Genomic DNA, 20,647 nt, shown 5'->3' on the forward strand with positions numbered 1-20,647 from the left:
CAATCCCACCAGCAGTGTATGAGGGTTCCAATTCCTTCATATCCTCACTAACACTTATTATCTACTTTTCTGATTATAGCCATCCTAGTGGGTGTGAAGCAGTATCTCATTTAAATTTTAGTTTGCATTTACCTGACGGCTAATGATGTTGAGCATCTTTTTATGTGCTTATTGGACATTTGTATATCTTCTTTGAAGAAATTTCTATTATATCCTTTGCCCATTTTTTAATTGGGTTGTCCTTTTATTATTGAGTTGTTAGAGTTTTTTATCTATTCTAGATACAAGTCCTTTATCAGACATATGATTTGCAAATATCTTCTCCCATTCTGTGGGTTATCTTTTCACTTTCTGGATAATGTCCTTTGCATCACAAACATTTTTAATTTTGATGAAGTCCAATTTATCTAATGTTTCTTTTGTTGCTTGTGCTTTAGGTGAAATATCCAAGAAACCATTGCTTAACCCAAGGTCACAAAGAGTTATACCTATGTTTTCTTCTAAGACTTTTATAGTTTTAGCACTTACATCTAGGTCTTTCATTCATTTGAGTTAAATCTCTATATGTTATGAATATAGGCTTTTTTATATCATGTTTCTTGTCTGAAATGCATATGATCGCATCTTATGGTATTTCTTAAATACTGAAAAAATATGTAATATTCTTATGACTTTTGTTTTAAAAGAAACCCAGAAATATGTCTCAAGTTTCTCTTCTGTTTTATTAAAACAACCTTCAAAGAATCAATTTTGCTATGATTTCCTGTGGGTTTCCTTTATTTGCACTCTCTGCTTACCTCAGTATGTTCTGACTTCCTAAATATCACATCTTGTTGAAACTAGAAAACTAGAAGTCTCCCTTGTCTTTTTAATTAGAAAAATAAACAAATCTTCACTATACAAAATCTTCTTTCTGTTACAGGAAACCTGCAAACCCCTAACTGTGAGTAGTAAATGACAGATCGTTTTCAAGTCTATTCTTCCAAATTATCAGTGTTCACTCTACAGCATCAAATGGTACAATTAATTTTTAAAATATCCAATAAGGGGGCTTCCCTGGTGGCGCAGTGGTTGAGAGTCCGCCTGCTGATGCAGGGGACATGGGTTCGTGCCCCGGTCCGGGAAGATCCCACATGCCGCGGAGCAGCTAGGCCCGTGAGCCATGGCCGCTGAGCCTGCGCGTCTGGAACCTGTGCTCCACAACGGGAGACGCCACAACAGTGAGAGGCCCGCGTACCGCAAAATAAATAAATAAATAAATAAATAAAATATCCACTAAGGTTAATAATAGAGGCTGCCAGGGGAAATGGTGAATTATTGCTTAATGGTTACAGAGTTTCTGTTTGAGGCAATAAAAAGTTTGGAAATAGACAACAGTGATGGTTGTGCCACACTGTAAATGTAATTAATGCCGCTGAATTGTACACTTTAAAATGGTCAAAACGGTAAATTTCATGTTATGTATAATATACTACAATTTTTAAAATACCCCCCAAAAGTTAATAATAAGTAAATCATACTTGGTAGAACATTGAACATTTTACTTCAAAATAGATTTTAGTGATAGACATTAAGTAAGCACTAATAAGCGAAATACACTGAAAACCAGAAAAGTTTTCTTTTGGTTTCTAACTTTACAGTGGTATGATTTACTTCATAGAGAAAAATAAATCCTAGTTTATAAGGCTTACAACCAGAATCAAAGAGCATATTAAATAGAATACCTGACTAGATCGTAACTTCTTATTTTCCAGATGGCTCTTCTCCTGTAACAGGGCCTCCTTCCTACAAACTATGGCCTCCCGTTTCTTTAAGTCTTCTTCCAGCTCCTCTAATTCTTGGCGTTGGTTCAGAACTTTCTCTACTTCTTCATCTAACCATTTCTTTTGCTCATCCAATTTCTACATTAAAATTCCAAAGAAATGTTATAATTTTTCTTCACCATAAAATTTATATGGTAATAATATAGCTTCAGATTGACTAAAACACCTTAAATGAACATTTAAAAACTATCTGGAATACCTTAAATGAACAGTGAGAATAATAAAATAGTGTCTGTCCAAAACTGTCAAGAAATAAGTGGTTCTAAGCTAACATCTTCCTGTGTAGTTTTATAAGGAATTAAAATTTATTCCACAAATACGTTTTGAGTCTGAGATTTTTCAGGCTGACAGTTTTCTTTATATTGAGAGTTAGTTCTGAGAACATGCTGGAAATCTTCTCTGTTACAGAGGTGCACACCTCTCTCACAGCACTAATACTACTGATTGTTCTACAGTCTTTCTCCCCTACTTGAGCTCCTTGACTGATTGCAGCGACAGTGCTTTTTGCCTCTGTAGCCTCAGTGCCTGCTCTACTGCCTGGCCCATGATTGGCTTTCAATAAAATGTTAAATGAATTCTTGATTCAATCAATCAACTAATGAGGTGAATAAATGAATACGCATTGTGGAAGACATAGATGATGGAACATGGAAATCCACTCTGCATTGTAGCCTGTCAACATCAAATAATTACAAAATAAAATAAATTGAGCTGTAAAGATTTCCAAAACAAACATCTCAGTATTCTCTTCAGTTAAGGATACCCAGAAATAAGTACAAACAAAAATGTGAATGGAATGACTGTCCAAGATGAACTCTACCAAGTGTCCATCTGCACTGGGACATAGTAATGAAGCAATGCCACCTAAATAACAAATAATAAGAAAACAAATCAATATAGAACTATTTTCCAGTTCTTCTCAAACTTGATAAAAACTGTCCCTAGAAATCCATATTAAGACAATAAGACAGTGAATATGCATGAGAAAAAGAGAGCAAAGTGGCCAAGGCAAAGCAGGTCCAGAGCTATGTAGTTTTCCATCCAGACCTAGATAGTATGGTCCTATAAGCAACAGCACATCCAAATAATATTGAGGCCTAAAATAGCAGCTCTACAATTATTAGGAACAGGAAGCATATCCCAGAGCAGCTACAGAAATACTTTAGTTTTGTTATATCCAGCTATACCTTAGAAACTCCATATATGAGACCCTATGAAGACTAGCAATTAACTTAAAACATATTCTACAAACATTTCTTGACTGTGAGTGGGGTCTGAAAGATGAATAACATATTCTGTAAGCTCCATTCCAACAGGAAAGAAACCAAAAAATTATGACAGTTGATAATAAATGTTGTATACAGCAAACTCCTAGGTACTATGTATGCAAAAATGGAAGGAGGGATCGGTTCTGTCTGAGAAATGGAAGAAATGTCAGTGCCAGCCTCACAGAGTAGGCAATATTTTAGCTGTGCTTTGAAGAATGGGTAGGAGTCTGCTAACATAATACAGGTTTTTTTAGGGAAATAATAATAAATGAATGGATTTTTCTGCATTTGATATAATAAAGGGTATGATTTGTGCAATTCACTGTATCTTAGTAACTTTTCTGAAAATTTCTTACTTTGTCTTTTCTTATAATAAATATTCCTACCACACAGTTCCAATTTTAAATACTCTCTTCTTATAAGAGAGCTTCATATCAAATCAATGTCCTATTAAAAGGTCTTTGGATAGTCATATTGATTAATATATAATCTTGTTCTTGTTTAGAGTCAAATTCTGGAAAATGTTGTTTTACAACATTAAAAAGCATGAAGGTCTCTGTTTGTTTGTTTTATTATTATTTTTAACCCAACATAATCAGTGCAAGCTGTGGGAATCTATTATTGTATTCATTTAAAATTTAGATCCTTAACATTTTGAAAAGCAGGTCTAACTATTCTATGCATTCCTACCTCACCTACTCCCCCACATACCCTTCCACCCAGAAATATTACCAAGCACGTCAGAGAGAGAGCTCTTCAACTAATTTCTAAAATACACTAGTAAAATAACTGAGAATACATTCATGTCCTAAATTTTACTATTAAAATATATAAGGTTTAAGAAGAGAGAGCAAATAAATTTTTCAGAATTAAGGTGATGTATTTGCATTTGAGGGTAATTACAGTTTTAAGCACATTAATCTTCAAGACTTTTAGAACTGCCATTTCTAATTTACATAAAATTAAAACTTTGTTTCTTTGAACTTTGATATTAATCTATGGATTTCATTTTTTAAATGTGGCACTAAAACAACAGCTTTTTAATATATTATATATGGTGCATATACAATTTGGTTGTGCTTGAGTAGAGATCTCTTATCTTTAGAAATATATGTTTCCAGGTGAATAAACCAGTCTTGACATGGGAATAAATACAATCTAGTTTTCATGTTTACATTCCTCAACACTCAGATAAACCCATTTCTACTGAAATAAGAATACAGCACATTTCCGGATGGGAAATTAATTTTTTAATAACACAAAAAATTCAGAAGAAATATTAGAAATTTTGTACTTGAGTGGCAAAATCTAGTGTTTGAAGATTTTATTCAGAGTCCACCACTTTTTACCCCTACTTAGACAATCATCAAATTGAAGTGAAACCAGGAAACACTAAATAGAATCGACAAACCTGGAGTTGGTCTATACTTCCAAATGAACCTTTTCTCCTTTTCATCTTAAATGCATCAAGGTCCTCAGCTTTCAGTTTTAGACCTTCTCCCTGTTCTGTTTTTAACTGTAGTTCCTATAGATAACAGGAATTGAAAACACCTTATTGCTTTTACTACATGGTCATCATTAAATATTTATGCAGATAATCATTTTAACATTTACTTTCTTAGTTGCAAAAAGAAAGAAAACGAGTAGATGAAGGTTGGGACCATTTAAGAAGAAAATAATGTTAGCCCCTCATTCAAGCAATAAAATCTCACAGTAAAAATCAGGATTTACTAGAAAAACTAGGTATTTTTTTTCATTCTTTGCCAGTGTTACAAATTTGCATAACAGGGATAAGAGTATGAAAATTATAAATTTGCTCTTTTCTTCTGCCTTTCTGAGTTCATTACCTTCAGTTAGTCCACCCAAGGCACCCATCTGCAATGGGGATATTAGAATTTATCACAGGAGAAATGTAAAAAGAAAAGTTATATTCAGTTTCCAGCATTCAAAAATCAGATTCTGCAGCATGAAAATAGTCTTTCAAGATTAATCATGGTCCTCTGAAGAGTATTTTCCAAATTCCTTTAGTTTCCATTCACATCTTAAGAGTCATGTCAAGAGGGCCCTTGTGTTCTACTGGGGTTTAGAGACGATGTTGCCATCCACCACCAAAGCTTAGCAGGAATCAGGAAGGAGGCCATGAACTCAAAGTGAACTGGTCCACACTGCTATTCCTTACTGGTCCACGATGGATAAGTACAGAAATTAAAAGTAAGTGTTTAGAACCTTTTACGAAAATTTAACAGAATAATTTTATGTCTGTTGAATCTAATAATTAAAAGATAGACTTGTATATTTTAGTTTTTATTTCATTTTTCTACTAGTTCTTGTTTTACAAAGGTATTGGGCTGTGACAAATTAATAATAAAATGAAACTTGTATCTTTTCCATAGGTAATTTCAGAAGTACTGATAAAAAGGAAGTAAAAGGGAAGTCTACCATTTTCCAGCCCTGGAAATGGCAGAAAGGAGAAAAGAGACAGTAAAAAAGATGTGTGTCCCAATTTTCTTCTCTCTGAGTTTTGGCCCAGAAAGGGGATGATAAACAAAGGTATCACTGAGAGCAGACGGAGAAAATGAGGACTGCAGCGCAGAGGCCTCACACACACATGGATCTGCCCAGTCTTGCTGAAAGAACAGAGAAGTACGATCAGGAAACAGAGACTAATTGGACTTCTTGGCCTCAGATGATGAGGATCCTGAGTTGAGAACAAATAGGGGTCAGTTATTGTGGGGAATTGACCCCAAAACTGAAGGTGAGGACAGGCCACTGGGCTAGCAAGCTAGATGGAAGATCTAATAGTCTCAACAGGGATTTATAATGCCATTAGGAGATGAGATGAAGCCAAAGCACCTCCAGGCTCTAAGCTGAAAGTGAGACCAATCTATGAACTATACTGGCTTCATATCAAGTGCCAGCAGGGAAAGGTGAACAAGAGAGAGCAGATTCCAGCCAGTCACATCCAAGGACCAAATGAAACTCAGAAAGTCCCTTCCCCTTCAACACCATGTGATGCAATAAAGCTACACACCAGAACACCACATATACCAGACTCTATCTTTGAGAATCATGGGGAGGAAGAGGCCAAGAGACTGAATATTCTTATTCAAGAGAACTGAGAATTATTTGAAGGAAATGTTTAAACTATCAGAATAAGGTTTGGACAGACTGGTAATTTGGTTAGTTCCCATGATATTTCCAGAAATTCTCGTGACATGGTTTGGGCAGGGCAGGGTGGGAGGGGTGTCATAAGGAACACAGGTCTGCTATAGACTAGATAAATTTTCTATGCCCACTTGAGTTGAATTATGAGTGCATTTGGACCCTGTTATATTTACTACCCATTAATTTTTCATGCTTCCCTAGCTCTAGTTCACAGTTATAAGTTAGCCCCTGTCACAGTCACAGCAACTTCAGGATGCTGAAATAAAGGCACCTTATACTGGAGCTGACTGCCTACTATTCCTATTCTTCTACAAATGCTTTGAAAGTGTACTGCAGGTGGTCTAATCCCCTCTTTTGCATGTTGCTCTAGACATAATTACCTTTACCTTATATTGTAATCTCTATTATAATAGTAAAATAACTGTCTACCAGGTACTGTGCTATGCTTTTTACATCTATTTAATTATCCCATTTAATCCTCACAATAATCCTATGAAACAGATACCATTATAAATCCCATTTTATAGATGAGGAAATTGGTGCTTAGAGAAGTAAAAATCCCAGGTCACATTTCAGGGGTTCCTATACCTTTCCTTTATAGCTCATCCATAGTCTTCAGTTAAGAACTGAAGAACCTATGCAGAAGAACATGCAGAAGAACATGGAGAACCTATGCAGAAGTCATAGTATTCTCTGGAAATGGTTTAGTCAAGTGAAAAATGTAATGTTAAACAGTTAGCTCCAAACAGAAGACAAGATATCCCTTAGGACTCTGAGCAGGTTTTGCTTTTGCATTAAGTAGTAGAAACTTCAATATATCTTCGGGGCAGACTGTTCCTTTCTCTGGAATACTCATTCTCCCCTTAAATGGGTCACATTTCCCTAGAATGAGAGAAGGAACAAAATTACCCTAGATAAGAATGTAAAAAGTTTAAGTTACAGGCAGAGTTGCATTTCAGCAGACTATGCATTCTGCTCAAAAGTATTTTTCTTTTCCCTAAACATAGATTTAGAGATTGCTATGTCTTGTTGCTTTAAGCCAGGGTTCATGAGAGATGAGAAGCTGAGACCCAAAGACCACAGGACTGACAGGCAGGCCTGATCCTCACACTGGAGGAAGGACAGGAACGAACAGACTAGGCTGTTGTCAGCGAAATGAGAATTGAACAGATTCAAGATATTTAGAAGACTCAATTTATAGGACTTTGTGATTCATTGGATATGCGTAATGAGGAAGAGGACAGAGTCAAGGATGACTGCTAAATTTCTAGCTTACCCATCTGAATGAATTGAAATGTCATGTAAAGTACACTGGAAAACTATATTTTCTCTCCCATGAAGGGAGCAGGGAGGAGGAATAGTGGCGAGGTAAGTAAGGGAATTCACCTATAAGACAACCTAATAAAGATGTCAATGGTTGGATATATGAATCCAGAGCTCAAATGGCAAATCTGGTATTAAGGATTAAATCTGGGAGTTGTCAGAGTTAAACTGCAGTCATGGAAAAAGACAAGGTGAGAGGTCACCCAGGACAGAGTATGGAAGATACGAGGGCATAGGCTAGAGCCCTGAGTAATTTCCATAGGTAGGAAACGATAGTGTAGGATAAGCTAGCAAAGACAAAGAACAAGCAATCAGAGAAGAAAAAACAAGGTGAGTATAATTTCACAAAGGCAAAGGGGGAAATATTTCAAGATGGAGGGAGTGGTGAACTATGGTGGATGCAGCTGAGGTGTGACAGAGAGAGCACTAGTGAACTTCTCAAGAGCTTTGAAGTGAACGGTACAGCCAAGACCCAGAAACCAGACTGGAGAGGAGAAGAGAACAAATGAAAGGAAAGGAAACAGAATCAAATATAGTAAACTTTTCCAAGAAGTTTGGTTATAAAGGGGAGAAGTGAGAGAGAGAAGTATAAAGTTGAAGGAGAATAATTTTAGGATGAGAAAAGTCTAAGATGTTTAAAGAAAGAATCTAGGAGAAAAGGAAAAGATGAAAATACAGGAAGAGAAAAAGACAAATGCGATAAAGCACATAAGTGCTTAGCACAGTACTGACTGAAGACAAATAATAAATATTATTTACTGCTATAATAATGATTATTACCATTATTATTTAGAATGAGTAACTCAAGGAAATTAAGAAAGCAATTCCATTTATAATAACATCTAAAATAATAAAATATCTGGGAATAAATTTAACCAAGGAGGTAAAAGACTAGTACACTAAAAATTATAAAACATTCTGAAAGAAATTAAAGAAGATTTAAATAAATGAAAAGATGCCCCATCCTCATGGATAGGAAAACTTAATATTGTCATGATGCCAATACTACACTAAGAGATCTACATAGTCAACACAATCCATATCAAAATTCCAATGGCCGCAGGCTTCCCTGGTGGCACAGTGGTTGAGAGTCCGCCTGCCAATGCAGGGGACACGGGTTCGTGCCCCAGTCTGGGTGGATCCCACCTGCCATGGAGCAGCTGGGCCTGTGAGCCATGGCCACTGAGCCTGCGCATCCGGAGCCTGTGCTCCGCAATGGGAGAGGCCACAACAGTGAAAGGCCTGTGTACTGCAAAAAAAAAAAAAAAAAAAAAAAAAAAATCCAATGGCTGGGACTTCCCTGGTGGTCCAGTGGTAAAGAATCCGCTTTCCAATGCAGGGGACTTGCATTCAATCCCTGGTCAGGGAACTAAGATCCCACATGCCGCAGGGCAACTAAGCCCATGCGCCACAACTACTGAGCTTGCGCGCCTCAATGAGAGAGCCTGTGTGCTGCATACTACAGAGTCCACGCACCCTGGAGCCCACGCACCACAACTAGAGAGAAAACCTGCATGCCACAACTAGAGAGAAGCCCACATACCACAACTAGAGAGAAGCCATTGTGCCACAACAAAGAGCCTGCACCACAACGAAAGATCCTGCATGCCTCAACTAAGACCAGATGCAGCCAAAAAAATAAAGAAAATAAATAAATTTTTAAAAAGTGGATCTACAGAGAAAAACCCAAGAACAGATCGTCATAAAAGGAATAATTTGAAAATAAAAATTTGTTGAGTGCTGCTGTAAAAAAAAAAGAACCATGCATTAAACACAATTAAAGCATTAAAAAAAAATTCCAATGGCCTTTTTTGCAGAAATGGAAAAGCTGACACTTAAATTCATGTGGAATTTCAAGAGTCCTCAAATAGCCAAAACAATCCTGAAAAAGTACAAAGTTGGAGGACTTACTTCCCAAAATCTACTGCAAAGCTACTGTAATCAAAACAGTGTGTACTTGCACAAGGATAGACATATAGACAAATGGAATAGAACTGAAAGTTTAGAAATAAATCCATAAATCTACAGCCAATTGATTTTTGACAAGGGTACCAAGTCCATTAAACAGGGAAAGAATAGTCTTTTCAATAGATGGTGCTGGAACAACTGGATTTCCACATGCAAAAGAATGAAGATGGACCCCTACCTCACACCATATACAAAAATTAACTCAAAATGGACCAGGAACCTAAATATAAGAGCTAAAACCATAAGATTCCAGAAGAAAACATAGGGGTAAATCCTTATGACCTTAGATTTGGCAACGGATTCTTAGATATGATACTAAAAGCACAAGCAACAAAAGGAAAAATAGATAAACTGGAACTTCATAAAAAATGTAAAACTTTGGTGCATCAAAGAATATTATCAAGAAAATGTAAAGGGCTTCTCTGGTTGAGAATCTGCCTGCCAATGCAGGGGACACGGGTTCGAGCCCTGGTCTGGGAAGATCCCACATGCCACGGAGCAACTGGGCCCGTGAGCCACAACTACTGAGCCTGTGCGTCTGGAGCCTGTGCTCCGCAACAGGAGAGGCCATGAGAATGAGAGGTCCGTGCACCACGATGAAGAGTGGCCCCCGCTCACCACAACTAGAGAAAGCCCTCGCACAGAAATGAAGATCTAACACAGCCAAAAATAAATAAATAAATAAAATTTAAAAAAAAAAGAAAATGTAAAGATAATCTACAGAATGGAAAAAAATATTTGGAAGTCATGTATCTGATAAAGTTTAATGTCCAGAATACATAATGAATTCCCACAACTCAACAACAAAGAGACAACCCAATTAAAAAATAGACAAAGAACTTGAAAAGACATTTCTCCAAAGAAGATATACAAACGGGCAATAAGCACATGAAAAGGTGTTCAATACCATTAGTCATTATGGAAATGAAAATCAAAACCACAACGAGATTCCACTTCACATGTACTTGGATGACTATAATAAAAAAGAAACAGAAAATGACAAGTGTTGATGAACATGCAGAGAAATCAGACCCCTCATACATTGCTGGTGGGAATGTAAAATGGTGCTGCCACTATCAGAAACAGTTGGTGGTTCCTCAAAAAGCTAAGCATAGAATTAGCATATGACCCAGCAATTCCACACCTAGGTATTTCAATTCCAAATTGAAAGCAGGCACTTGAACAGTTACTTCTATGCCAATGTTTATCACAGCATTATTCGATAGCCAAAACGTGGAAACAACCCAAGTGCCTATCAGATAAATGCAGAAACAAAATGTTGTGTATGCAATGGAATATTACCCAGCCATAAGAAGGAATGAAGTTCTGATATATACTACAACATGGCTGAACCTTGAAAACATGATGCTAAATGAAAAAATCCAGATACAGGACAAATATTGTATGATTTCACTTTTATGAAATATCTAGAATAGGCAAATTCATAAAGAGAGAAGTAGATTAGGGTTACCAGGGGCTTGGGGGGAAGAGGGGAAAGGGAATTATTGCTAATGGTTACCAAGTGTCTATTAAGGGTGATGAAAAAGTTTTGGAAAAAGACAGTGGTGATGGTTGCACAACACCGAATGTAATTAATGGCACTGAGCTATATGCTTAAACAAAGTTAAAATGGTCAATTTCATGTTATATTATTTTATAAAAATCAATAATGTAATATACCAAAACTCACTGTACGCTTTACATGGGTGAACTGTATGATATGTGAAGTATATCTCAATAAAGCTGATTAAAAAAAAAAAGAATCAGTAATTTGGCTTAAATGCTCTTTTAAGTTCCCTTCCATCACTAAATTCTGTCATTTTTTTTTTTGAAGGTCTGAGAATATATTATTTTCCAAAGTTTAAAATCTAGGAAATCTCCAATTATGTTCCAAACCTTGGGTCTGGCTTAACATTTGAACAGAACAGAGCCTGGTACACAGTGCTAGATAAGTGTTTGTTGTTGTTATTATGATCATTATCATCATTCTCTTCTTCAAAAGAGCCCTACTGAGGCAAGTATGATAAGGCCATCTTAGATAAGAATAAACAGACACAGAGAGGGTAAGTGATTTTCTCAGTAAATGATCTTATCTAGCCAGGAAGTGAGAGAGTTGGGATTGAATACATGCAAGCCTGGCTCCAGAGCCCAGGCTGACACCACTAGTTCCTCCCCAGCCCAATCCATTCTATAGAACGGCTGGGCATACAGGTCTGATCACTTTTCTGCACACTATGAATGAAATGGTACCATTTTACCTTGTACTTTTTTCTATGCTGCCACATGGACAATGCATGTCAAAGCACTTTGAAAATGGCAAATCCTATTCAAATGTTAGATATTTTTTTAGAAAGTCAGCTTTATAAATTTGTGTTTTTGACAGCCTCAACTGAAGTTAAGATCCTAGTTACAGAAATTATCACGGCACTTTCTTTTGGGAAGTCAAAGCCTTCAAGACAGTACTCAGAATTCAATAAATAGCTTTTACTATGTAGATCAACAAAGTTTTAAAGTGAATGAGGACAGCAGCCAAGGACAGGCCAAGGTGAGATACCTCACAAGCCAACTGAATCAAGACCTTGGTTACATTAGCTCTGAGCCATTGAACATTTCATATTATGCTTAGCAGGAAAGTATGACAATATTACTTTGATTTTTTGTTGACCCCGCTTAATTTCTGCATCCAGTTGCTTCCTTTTCTCATTTTCTTCTTGAAGTCTTTTTTGCAGCTGTACCTTTTGATGCTTCATGTGATCTACATTCTGCTCTAGTTCATTAGCACGTTTCTCATTTTGGATCGACAGTGATGCCAATTTCTTACTATTTTGTTGCTTCTTCTGTAAGACCTGGGATCATATGAATATTTCAAAATGAAAAACTGCACCTCTCATATCCCTCCACTAAACTTAAACTTTTCATTTAATGACGCAGGTAGGCATTTTTGCCTAGATTTTAATTTATTCTTGATAGTTTCACAACTGTTTTCTACATTTCTACTTTTACAGTCAAGCAAATATCATAATTTTCACCAGATATAAAGAATAATGAGACTTCCTGGTGCTGACAGCCAAACAGAACAAAATTGACATCGTTGCTTTTTTTATTGTTTTAATTTTAAAATATTTTATGTACATAATAAAAATTAAAACAATACAAAACTAAACTTATATTTAAAATGACTCTTCTCTCAGACGCCTAATCTACCTGTCCTGTTTCCTGAAACAAAATTACCAATTTCTTAAATATTCCTTGAGAAATAATTTATATGCACATAAGTAACTTTATGTTCTAGGTAGCCTATTCTCCACCTCCCCTTTTTTTCTGTTTAACGTATCTTAGAGGTGTTTTCTCATAGATTTGTTCTTTCTATATGACTGCATAGTATTCCACTGTGCTCATCTTTAATATCCAGCTGCAGCCTAAATCATTAATCCCTGAGTTAAGATGATCAGAAATGATACCATTTTCCCTGAGAGTGACCAACCATTGTAATTACTATTTTAATTACCTTAAATAAGGCTTTTCCTCTCTAGGTAAAGTTATCCATAGACAGCATTAAAATTTTTTGAAGAGTTTACTAATATAAAATACCAGAGTATTTCAATTTAATCCTGATCAAACAAGCAAACATATATTAGATTTGTATGCTGTACTTTAGCGTTACACTAAGTAAGTACCTCTTATGTGACATAAAAAAGTTAAGGTGAGGTCATTTGTAAGTTATGCAGACTATGATTAATTATTTTCTTTATCTTGGCGATAAATTGTTGACATAAACACATTTTGTTTTAATTAAACGAAGTATTCACAGAGGCATTGTAGCTTAGAGCAGCCCTACTCAAAATGTGGTCTGTGGACCAGTACCACTCACAGACTGTTGTCAGCCTGCACCATGAAGCACATTATTAGATTCAGCTGATGATGTTTTCATGCAAGACTTTGTTGATGAGAGAAGCTGTGCTCCCATTTACCTTTATCTCACTGCAGACCAATAATGAACAATCTGCAGACGGACTACTTGGAGTACTACTAGCTTGGAGGCCACAGGACTCTGCAGTTTCCCATGCCTGGATTTGCACCCTGGCTTTGTCACTTTTTTTTTTTTTTTTTTTTGCGGTATGCGGGCCTCTCACTGTCGTGGCCTCTCCCATTGCGGAGCACAGCCTCCGGACGCGCAGGCTCCGCGGCATGTGGGATCTTCCTGGACCGGGGCACGAACCCACGTCCCCTGCATCGGCAGGCGGACTCTCAACCACTGTGCCACCAGGGAAGCCCCTGTCACTTATATTTGACAGTATTGCAATACTGGAGTAAAAAATGTTAATACTAGAATTTTAGTGTCTTTTCCACATGATATTGAAGATATCAGTATAAGTACTGATAATCTTATTTAAAAGTGAGATAGGTTTGTCATTTGCACTTATTCCACAGATGCTCAAACGTGCACCTCTGTTAGCATTAAACAGAGCATATAATGCAGCATATAATGCTATATATATCTAAAGACCAAGAATACAGATTTTAGATTTTTTTTAATTAAAACAAATTTTTTAAGTTTTAAAAACTAAAATAACTTCATTATACCAATAAAACCACTAGTATTTCAATGTTAAAATGGTATGAAATGTTAGAGTACTGAACACCATTATTATCATCACAATTATGTGACTGAGTGAGTTATTTTACCTTTGTAAACCTTAGCTTCCTCATTTGTAAGAGTGTAAAAATACCCACTTCAGGGCTTCCCTGGTGGCACAGAGGCCGGCGTACCGCAAAAAATAAATAAATAAATAAATAAAAATACCCACTTCAAAGGATTAAATAATGATTAAGTAATACATATAATACATATAAAACATCTAGTATGTATATAGCACTTGGTAGATACTTAACTATCACACTTCTCATCCCCACCACCATCCTTATCATCTTTAGCATCCCAATCCCCGTCAGTTGTGCATGCATATGGCAAAGGCACAGAAATCTCTAAAACTATGTGGGACACTTCTTTCAGTCCTCCTTCTATGAGATGTTTCTTTTGAATTTAATTAAGTTCTTTCCTTTCCTCATCAGTACCCTCAGCAGAAAAAGATACACAACAAGAAACATGGAAAACAAAAAGAACATGATAATTCAAACGCTATTAATAATCTTTCATTTAATCTTTTAATCACAACCATAAAAATAATCTTTGCTAAATCCACACACAAGGCTTAAGCTATAGATTTATATGGTTAATATAATAACCTCCTTAGAAAAATAATAATTTTGGCTATTTCAAGAAAACTGGAAAAAACACAAACACATGAAGACTAAACCATGTGCTACTAAACAGCCAATGGGTCAACAAAGAAATCAAAGGAGAATCAAAAAATACCTTGAGACAAGTGAAAATGGAACCACAACTGTCCAAAATCTATGCGACACAAAAAAAGCAGTTTTAAGAGGGAAGTGTACAGTGATACAGGCCTTCCTCAAGAAACGAGAAAAATCTCAAATAAACAATCTAACATTACACCTAAAGGAACTAGAAAAAGAAGAACATGCAAAGCCCAAAGTTAGTAGAAGAAAGGAAATAATAAAGGTCAGAGAAGAAATAAATGAAATAGAGACTAAAAAAACAATAGAAAAGATCAGTGATACTAAGAGCTGGTTTTCTGAAAAGGTAAATAAAATCGACAATTTAGCCAGACTCAGAAAGAAAAAAAGAGAGAGCTCAAGTGAATAAAATCAAAAATGAAAGAGAAGTCACTACTGATACCACAGAAATACAAAGGACCCTAAAAGAGTATGATCAGGGGCTTCCCTGGTGGCGCAGTGGTTAAGAATCCGCCTGCCAATGCAGGGGACATGGATTCGAGCCCTGGTCTGGGAAGATCCCACATTTAGTTGCCGTGGAGCAACTAAACCCATGTGCCACAACTACTGAGCCTGAGCTCTAGAGCCTGTGAGCTACAACTACTGAGCCCACGTACCACACCTACTGAAGCCCGCATGCCTAGAGCCCATGCTCTGCAACAAGAGAAGCCACCACAATGAGAAACCTGTGCACCACAACGAAAAGTAGCCCCCACTCACCGCAACTAGAGAAAGCCCGTGCGCAGCAATGAAGACCCAACACAGCCAAAAAAAAAGACAAAAAAGAGTATGATCAACAATTATACACCAAAAAATTGGATAACCTAGAAGAAATGGATAAATCCCTAGATACACACAGTCTTCCAAGACTGAATCATGAAGAAATAGAAAATCTGAATAGACAGATGACCAGTACAAGATCGGTTCTTACTTATTAATACTGAGTATAACAATTACAATCAGAACTGAAGGTAGGATAACCTTTCTGCCCGTGGATGCCGCCAAGTAAGCATCATTGAAGCTCCCCCCTCTACCGCCGTCGTGTCTAAGTCAGTCTCCCAAAGAGCCCGAACAGCTGCAGAAGCTCCTCATCAGACGTCTGAGCTTTGAAACAATTGATGCGAATCTGAGGAGCCACCTGAGCAGCGGGCAGCGCTCACAGACTGTGTGGTAACGAGGGGTCCAAACACCAGGTGCTCCAGAGGCTTCGGGTTTGTCACGTATGCCATTGCAGAGGAGGTGGATGCGGCCATGGATGCGAGGCCACACGAGGTGGATGGAAGAGTTGGGGAACCAAAGAGGGCCGTCTCAAGAGAAGATTCTCAAAGACCTGGTGCCCACTTAACCGTGAAAAAAATTTTTGTTGGTGGCATTAAAGAAGACACTGAAGAACATCACCTAAGAGATTATTTTGAACAGTGTGGGAGAACTGAAGTGATTGAAATCATGACTGACTGAGGCAGTGGCAAAAACAGAGGCTTTGCTTTTGTAACCTTTGATGACCATGACGCCGCAGACAAGACTGTCATTCAGAAATACCACACAGTGAACGGCCACAACTGTGAAGTAAGGAAAGCCCTATCTAAGCAAGAGAAGGCTAGCGCTTCATCCAGCCAAAGAGGTCGAAGTGGTTCTGGAAACTTTGGTGGTGGTCGTGGAGGGGGTTTTGGTGGGAATGACAACTCTGCTCGTGGAGGGAACGTCAGTGGTCGAGATGCCTTTGGTGGCAGCCGTGGTGGTGGGGGATATGGTGGCAGTGGGGATGGCAGTAATGGATTTGGTAATGACGGAAGCCATTTTGGAGGTGGCGGAAGCTACAATGATTTTGGCAATTACAACAATCAATCTTCAAATTTTGGACCCATGAAAGGAGGAAACTTTGGAGGCAGAAGTTCTGGCCCCTATGGTGGTGGAGGCCAATACTTTGCCAAACCACGAAACCAAGGTGGCTATGGCGGTTCCAGCAGCAGCAGTAGCTACGGCAGTGGCAGGAGGTTTTAATTACTGCCAGGAAACAAAGTTTAGCAGGAGAGGAGAGCCAGGAGAGTGACAGGGAAGCTACAGGTTACAAGAGATTTGTGAACTCGGCCAAGCACAGCGGTGGCAGGGTCTAGCTGCTACAAAGAAGACATGTTTTAGACAATACTCATGTGTATGGGCAAAAAAAACTCAAGGGCTGTATTTGTGCCTAGTTGTATAACAGGTTATTTTAGTTTCTGTTCTGCAGAAAGTGTAAAGCATTCCAACAAAGGGTTTTATTTAATGTAGTTTTTTTTTTTTGCACTCATGCTGTTGATTGCTAACTGTAATAGTATGATCACGACGCTGAATAAATGTGTCTTTAAAAAACAAAAAAGAGGGCTTCCCTGGTGGCGCAGTGGTTGGGAGTCCGCCTGCCGATGCGGGGGACACGGGTTCGTGCCCCGGTCCGGGAGGATCCCACATGCCGCGGAGCGGCTGGGCCCGCGAGCCATGGCTGCTGGGCCTGCATGTCCGGAGCCTGTGCTCCGCAACGGGAGAGACCACAACAGTGAGAGGCCCACGTAACGCAAAAAAAAAAAAAAAAAAAAAAACAAAAAAGAACTGAAGGTAGGATAAAAACCTATGAAATTATAAATAAATTTCATAATAATCATAAAGGAAAGCTCTTAATTGTTTTGTTCTACTAATGTTTTGTTAAAACGAGTACTTTGTTAGATGTCACAGCTTTAATTTAACGGTCAAGAAATTTTAAAAAATTGATCGCAAGACTCTCGAAGGTGAATTGCTAAGGGAAAAAATGTATTCTGAAGGAAAGTGCAAAGTGTCACGTCACGTTATTTTAACTTGGTGTTGACTTGAGAGGCTACTTAAGTAAAAAAAAATTTTAATGGCGATGTGCAGATGTTTGAGATGGCATTAAAAACCCTAGAAGAAGGGACTTTTTTGCTCTTTTCACTCCTGCATCCCCATCTAGAACAGGACCTGGCACACAGGAGGTGTGCGGTGAACACTTATCTTGTTGAAAGAAAATAACTGTGGCACAGTTTCAAAAATAGATAACTAATGCTCTGACTAGGTTAACTACAATTCCATTCTATGTACAGTGGAAACAATATGAAAGCAATAGATTATGAATCAGGGACTTCCCTGGTGGTCCAGTGGTTGAGAATCCATATTGCAATGCAGGGGACGCTGGTTCGATCCCTGGTCAGGAAACTAAGAACCCACATGCCATAGGGCAACTAACCCTGCATGCCACAACTACAGAACCCATGCACTCTGGAGCCCTCACACCACAACTACTGAGCCTGCCCACACGCTACTAGAGAGCCTGCACACTGCAACTAATGAGCCCATGCGCTAGAGAGAAGCCTGCACACCACGGTGAAGAGCCCACATGCCACAACGAAAGATCCCACGTGCCGCAACTAAGACCCAACACAGCGAAAAAATAAATAAAATATTTAAAAAAAAAGATTATGAATCAAAAGAACTGGAAAAGGCACTTTAGTAAATTCATTATAAGCAAACTAACAAAGCACTCTGACTATACCAAAAGCATCTGGGAACGGCTTCATACACAAAATCTCTCTATAATGGAATACTTCTCAAAGAATAGAATTTTTAAACTGTAGCTATATTTGAGGATATAGCAAAGTACAGCATTAGGAAATTAAGAATAAGATGTGGTACTCAAAGTTATTAACCTTTCTTAAACCAATCAGTTATGATTTCAGAAAACTGTCTGAAACACTTATATTTGTTGAGTGTCAAGAAAGTGCTATATACATACCAGATGTTATATATGTATTATTTAATCATTAGTTAATCTTTTATCCTTCAGAAAAGGATACTATTTTCTGTGGTTATCTTTATTTCTCACCATGTGGTTTTTGATAAAAAGATTAAAATAATACACTTCCTGAATGAAGAAATATACTACCCAGACTAAAATTATGTAAACCCACCAGCATACTGGAAAAGAAAACTTGCCATCCAGTTCCTCCCGCTAGTAAAAACTGAATCCTACTTCTTTCCTAACTAAGTACAAGAATCCTCAAAATCAGGAAGCCTTAAATAAGTTTTCTCAATTATATTTTTTAAATTACCTGGGCTCTTAGCTTCGCAGCATCCATCTTTTTACGAAATTCCTTCTGTAATTTTACCTTCAAAGCAACATCAGAAAGATCTTTGTTTTCCAGTTCCTCAAGCTGCTTTTGCGTTTCAGTTAATTCCACTTTCGCCTGTTCTGCTTCCTGTTCAAGTTTTGTTACTTTCAGAGAATACTGTTTGCTTACGGACTTGACATCATTACCTTCATAATAATAATAGTAGTAATAACAATTATAAATTATGTTTAAAAACTAAGTAAAACACCAGAAACATAAAATTTCCCTACTCTTAAAAAGCTGGGCAGTAACTATTTAAGGCATAGCATTAAAAATCCAGCTGTCCCTCCCATCCCCATCAAACACAACTTGCCACCTGTCCTTTTAATAATTAGTTCCTTAATGACTGTCCCCATCTGGTGCCATTCTATCTTCTCCCTGGTTCATCTTTTGTTCTGAATTTGCAGTTTACCTTTGCTGGCATCAAACTTCAGTTAAAAGGTATTTGGGGTGACTCACTGGCCTACTGCTTACTACACTTTGTCTTCCTACCACCCATAATCTGTCTCCGAATTCTTTTCTTTTACTATTATGAAAAATTTTTAACATATCAAAAGTAGAGAAATAATATAATGAAAGTCCATCACCCAGATCCAACAGTTATCAAGATTTTGCCACAGCTACTTCATCTATACTTTTTTTCTTCAATTTACTTAAAAACTTTAAAGCAATCCCAGATATAATGTCATCACCTATGTATACTTCAATAAGCATCTAAACAGAATATGGAAATAATCAAAAAGTTATTATCACACCTAACAATGCTAATACCCACCAGTTCCTATTCAGACTTCCCCAACTGTCTCAAAATGTCTTTTACAATTAGTCTATTTTAATCACAATCCAAACAAGGTCACAGTACATCTTACTGTTATGTTTCTTAAGAATCCTTTAATATAGAGTTAGCCCCCTCTCCTTTTTTATTTCATTTTAACTTGTTAAAGATAATTTTTTTTAAAATGCTTTTCTTATGAATATTTAGAACATAGAGAAAAATAGAATATAGGTATTTCTATATCTCTTTTCATTCTAAGCCCAGCTACTGACCCTAAAAATTTAGTTCTGATTTATTCTGAATAGTCGACTGTCCTGAACCAGACTGGCAAACTAGCAGCAGTGGGAAGTAAGAGTCTAGAGGTCATGGGGTGAATAATCACCAGGACAGGTTGTTATACTGGTATACTGTAAAGCTCTTAATTTTTTAATACAGGGAGTTATTGAACTAAATGCACTGTAAGTTGTCTTCTGGCTCTACAATTCTATGCTTTCAACTAACTTCAAAATACATAGGACAACAATGTTTTAATGAATCTGTGATCCCATAAATTGTTTAACACGCTAATATTTTATGAACCACTAAGAAAAAAATATACAGTACCAATTACACCATGACAAAATGCTAAAATGCCACTGATTTTTAAGATGCATCCTGATTTCAGAGATATTAAAATGTGAAAAAAGTGTGTATTAAAATTGATGAAATACAGTATAATTGTCATTGTTATTAATTTTGGCTGAAGTAGCTACTGTTTGGGGAAGTCTTCAGTGAGAGGACTTGGAAAAGTAAGTACACATTGACCCTTTTGCTAAT

General features: G+C 37.2%; 1 protein-coding gene and 1 pseudogene across 8 annotated transcripts in view; one reads left to right on the top strand and one right to left on the bottom strand.

Annotated features, from left to right (window-relative positions):
• Positions 1 to 20,647, bottom strand: part of KIF27 (kinesin family member 27) — an 88,016-nt gene that overhangs the window by 29,467 nt on the left and 37,902 nt on the right. For 5 of the 8 annotated variants that reach the window (XM_060155326.1, XM_060155321.1, XM_060155322.1 and 2 more), the window contains 4 exons: positions 18,997 to 19,202; positions 12,196 to 12,393; positions 4,503 to 4,616; positions 1,725 to 1,901 (listed from right to left, as the gene is read on the bottom strand). In XM_060155326.1, the coding sequence (XP_060011309.1) occupies positions 1,725 to 1,901; positions 4,503 to 4,616; positions 12,196 to 12,393; positions 18,997 to 19,202 (695 nt within the window). The remainder of the gene's footprint in view (positions 1 to 1,724; positions 1,902 to 4,502; positions 4,617 to 12,195; positions 12,394 to 18,996; positions 19,203 to 20,647) is intronic. The other 3 variants (XM_060155323.1, XM_060155325.1, XM_060155327.1) reach the window with 3 other exon arrangements.
• On the top strand, positions 12,470 to 16,941 carry LOC132523097 (heterogeneous nuclear ribonucleoprotein A1-like 3; annotated as a pseudogene).

Source organism: Lagenorhynchus albirostris, chromosome 7, assembly GCF_949774975.1.
Source record: "Lagenorhynchus albirostris chromosome 7, mLagAlb1.1, whole genome shotgun sequence".
In the NCBI taxonomy this organism is placed as follows: domain Eukaryota; kingdom Metazoa; phylum Chordata; class Mammalia; order Artiodactyla; family Delphinidae; genus Lagenorhynchus; species Lagenorhynchus albirostris.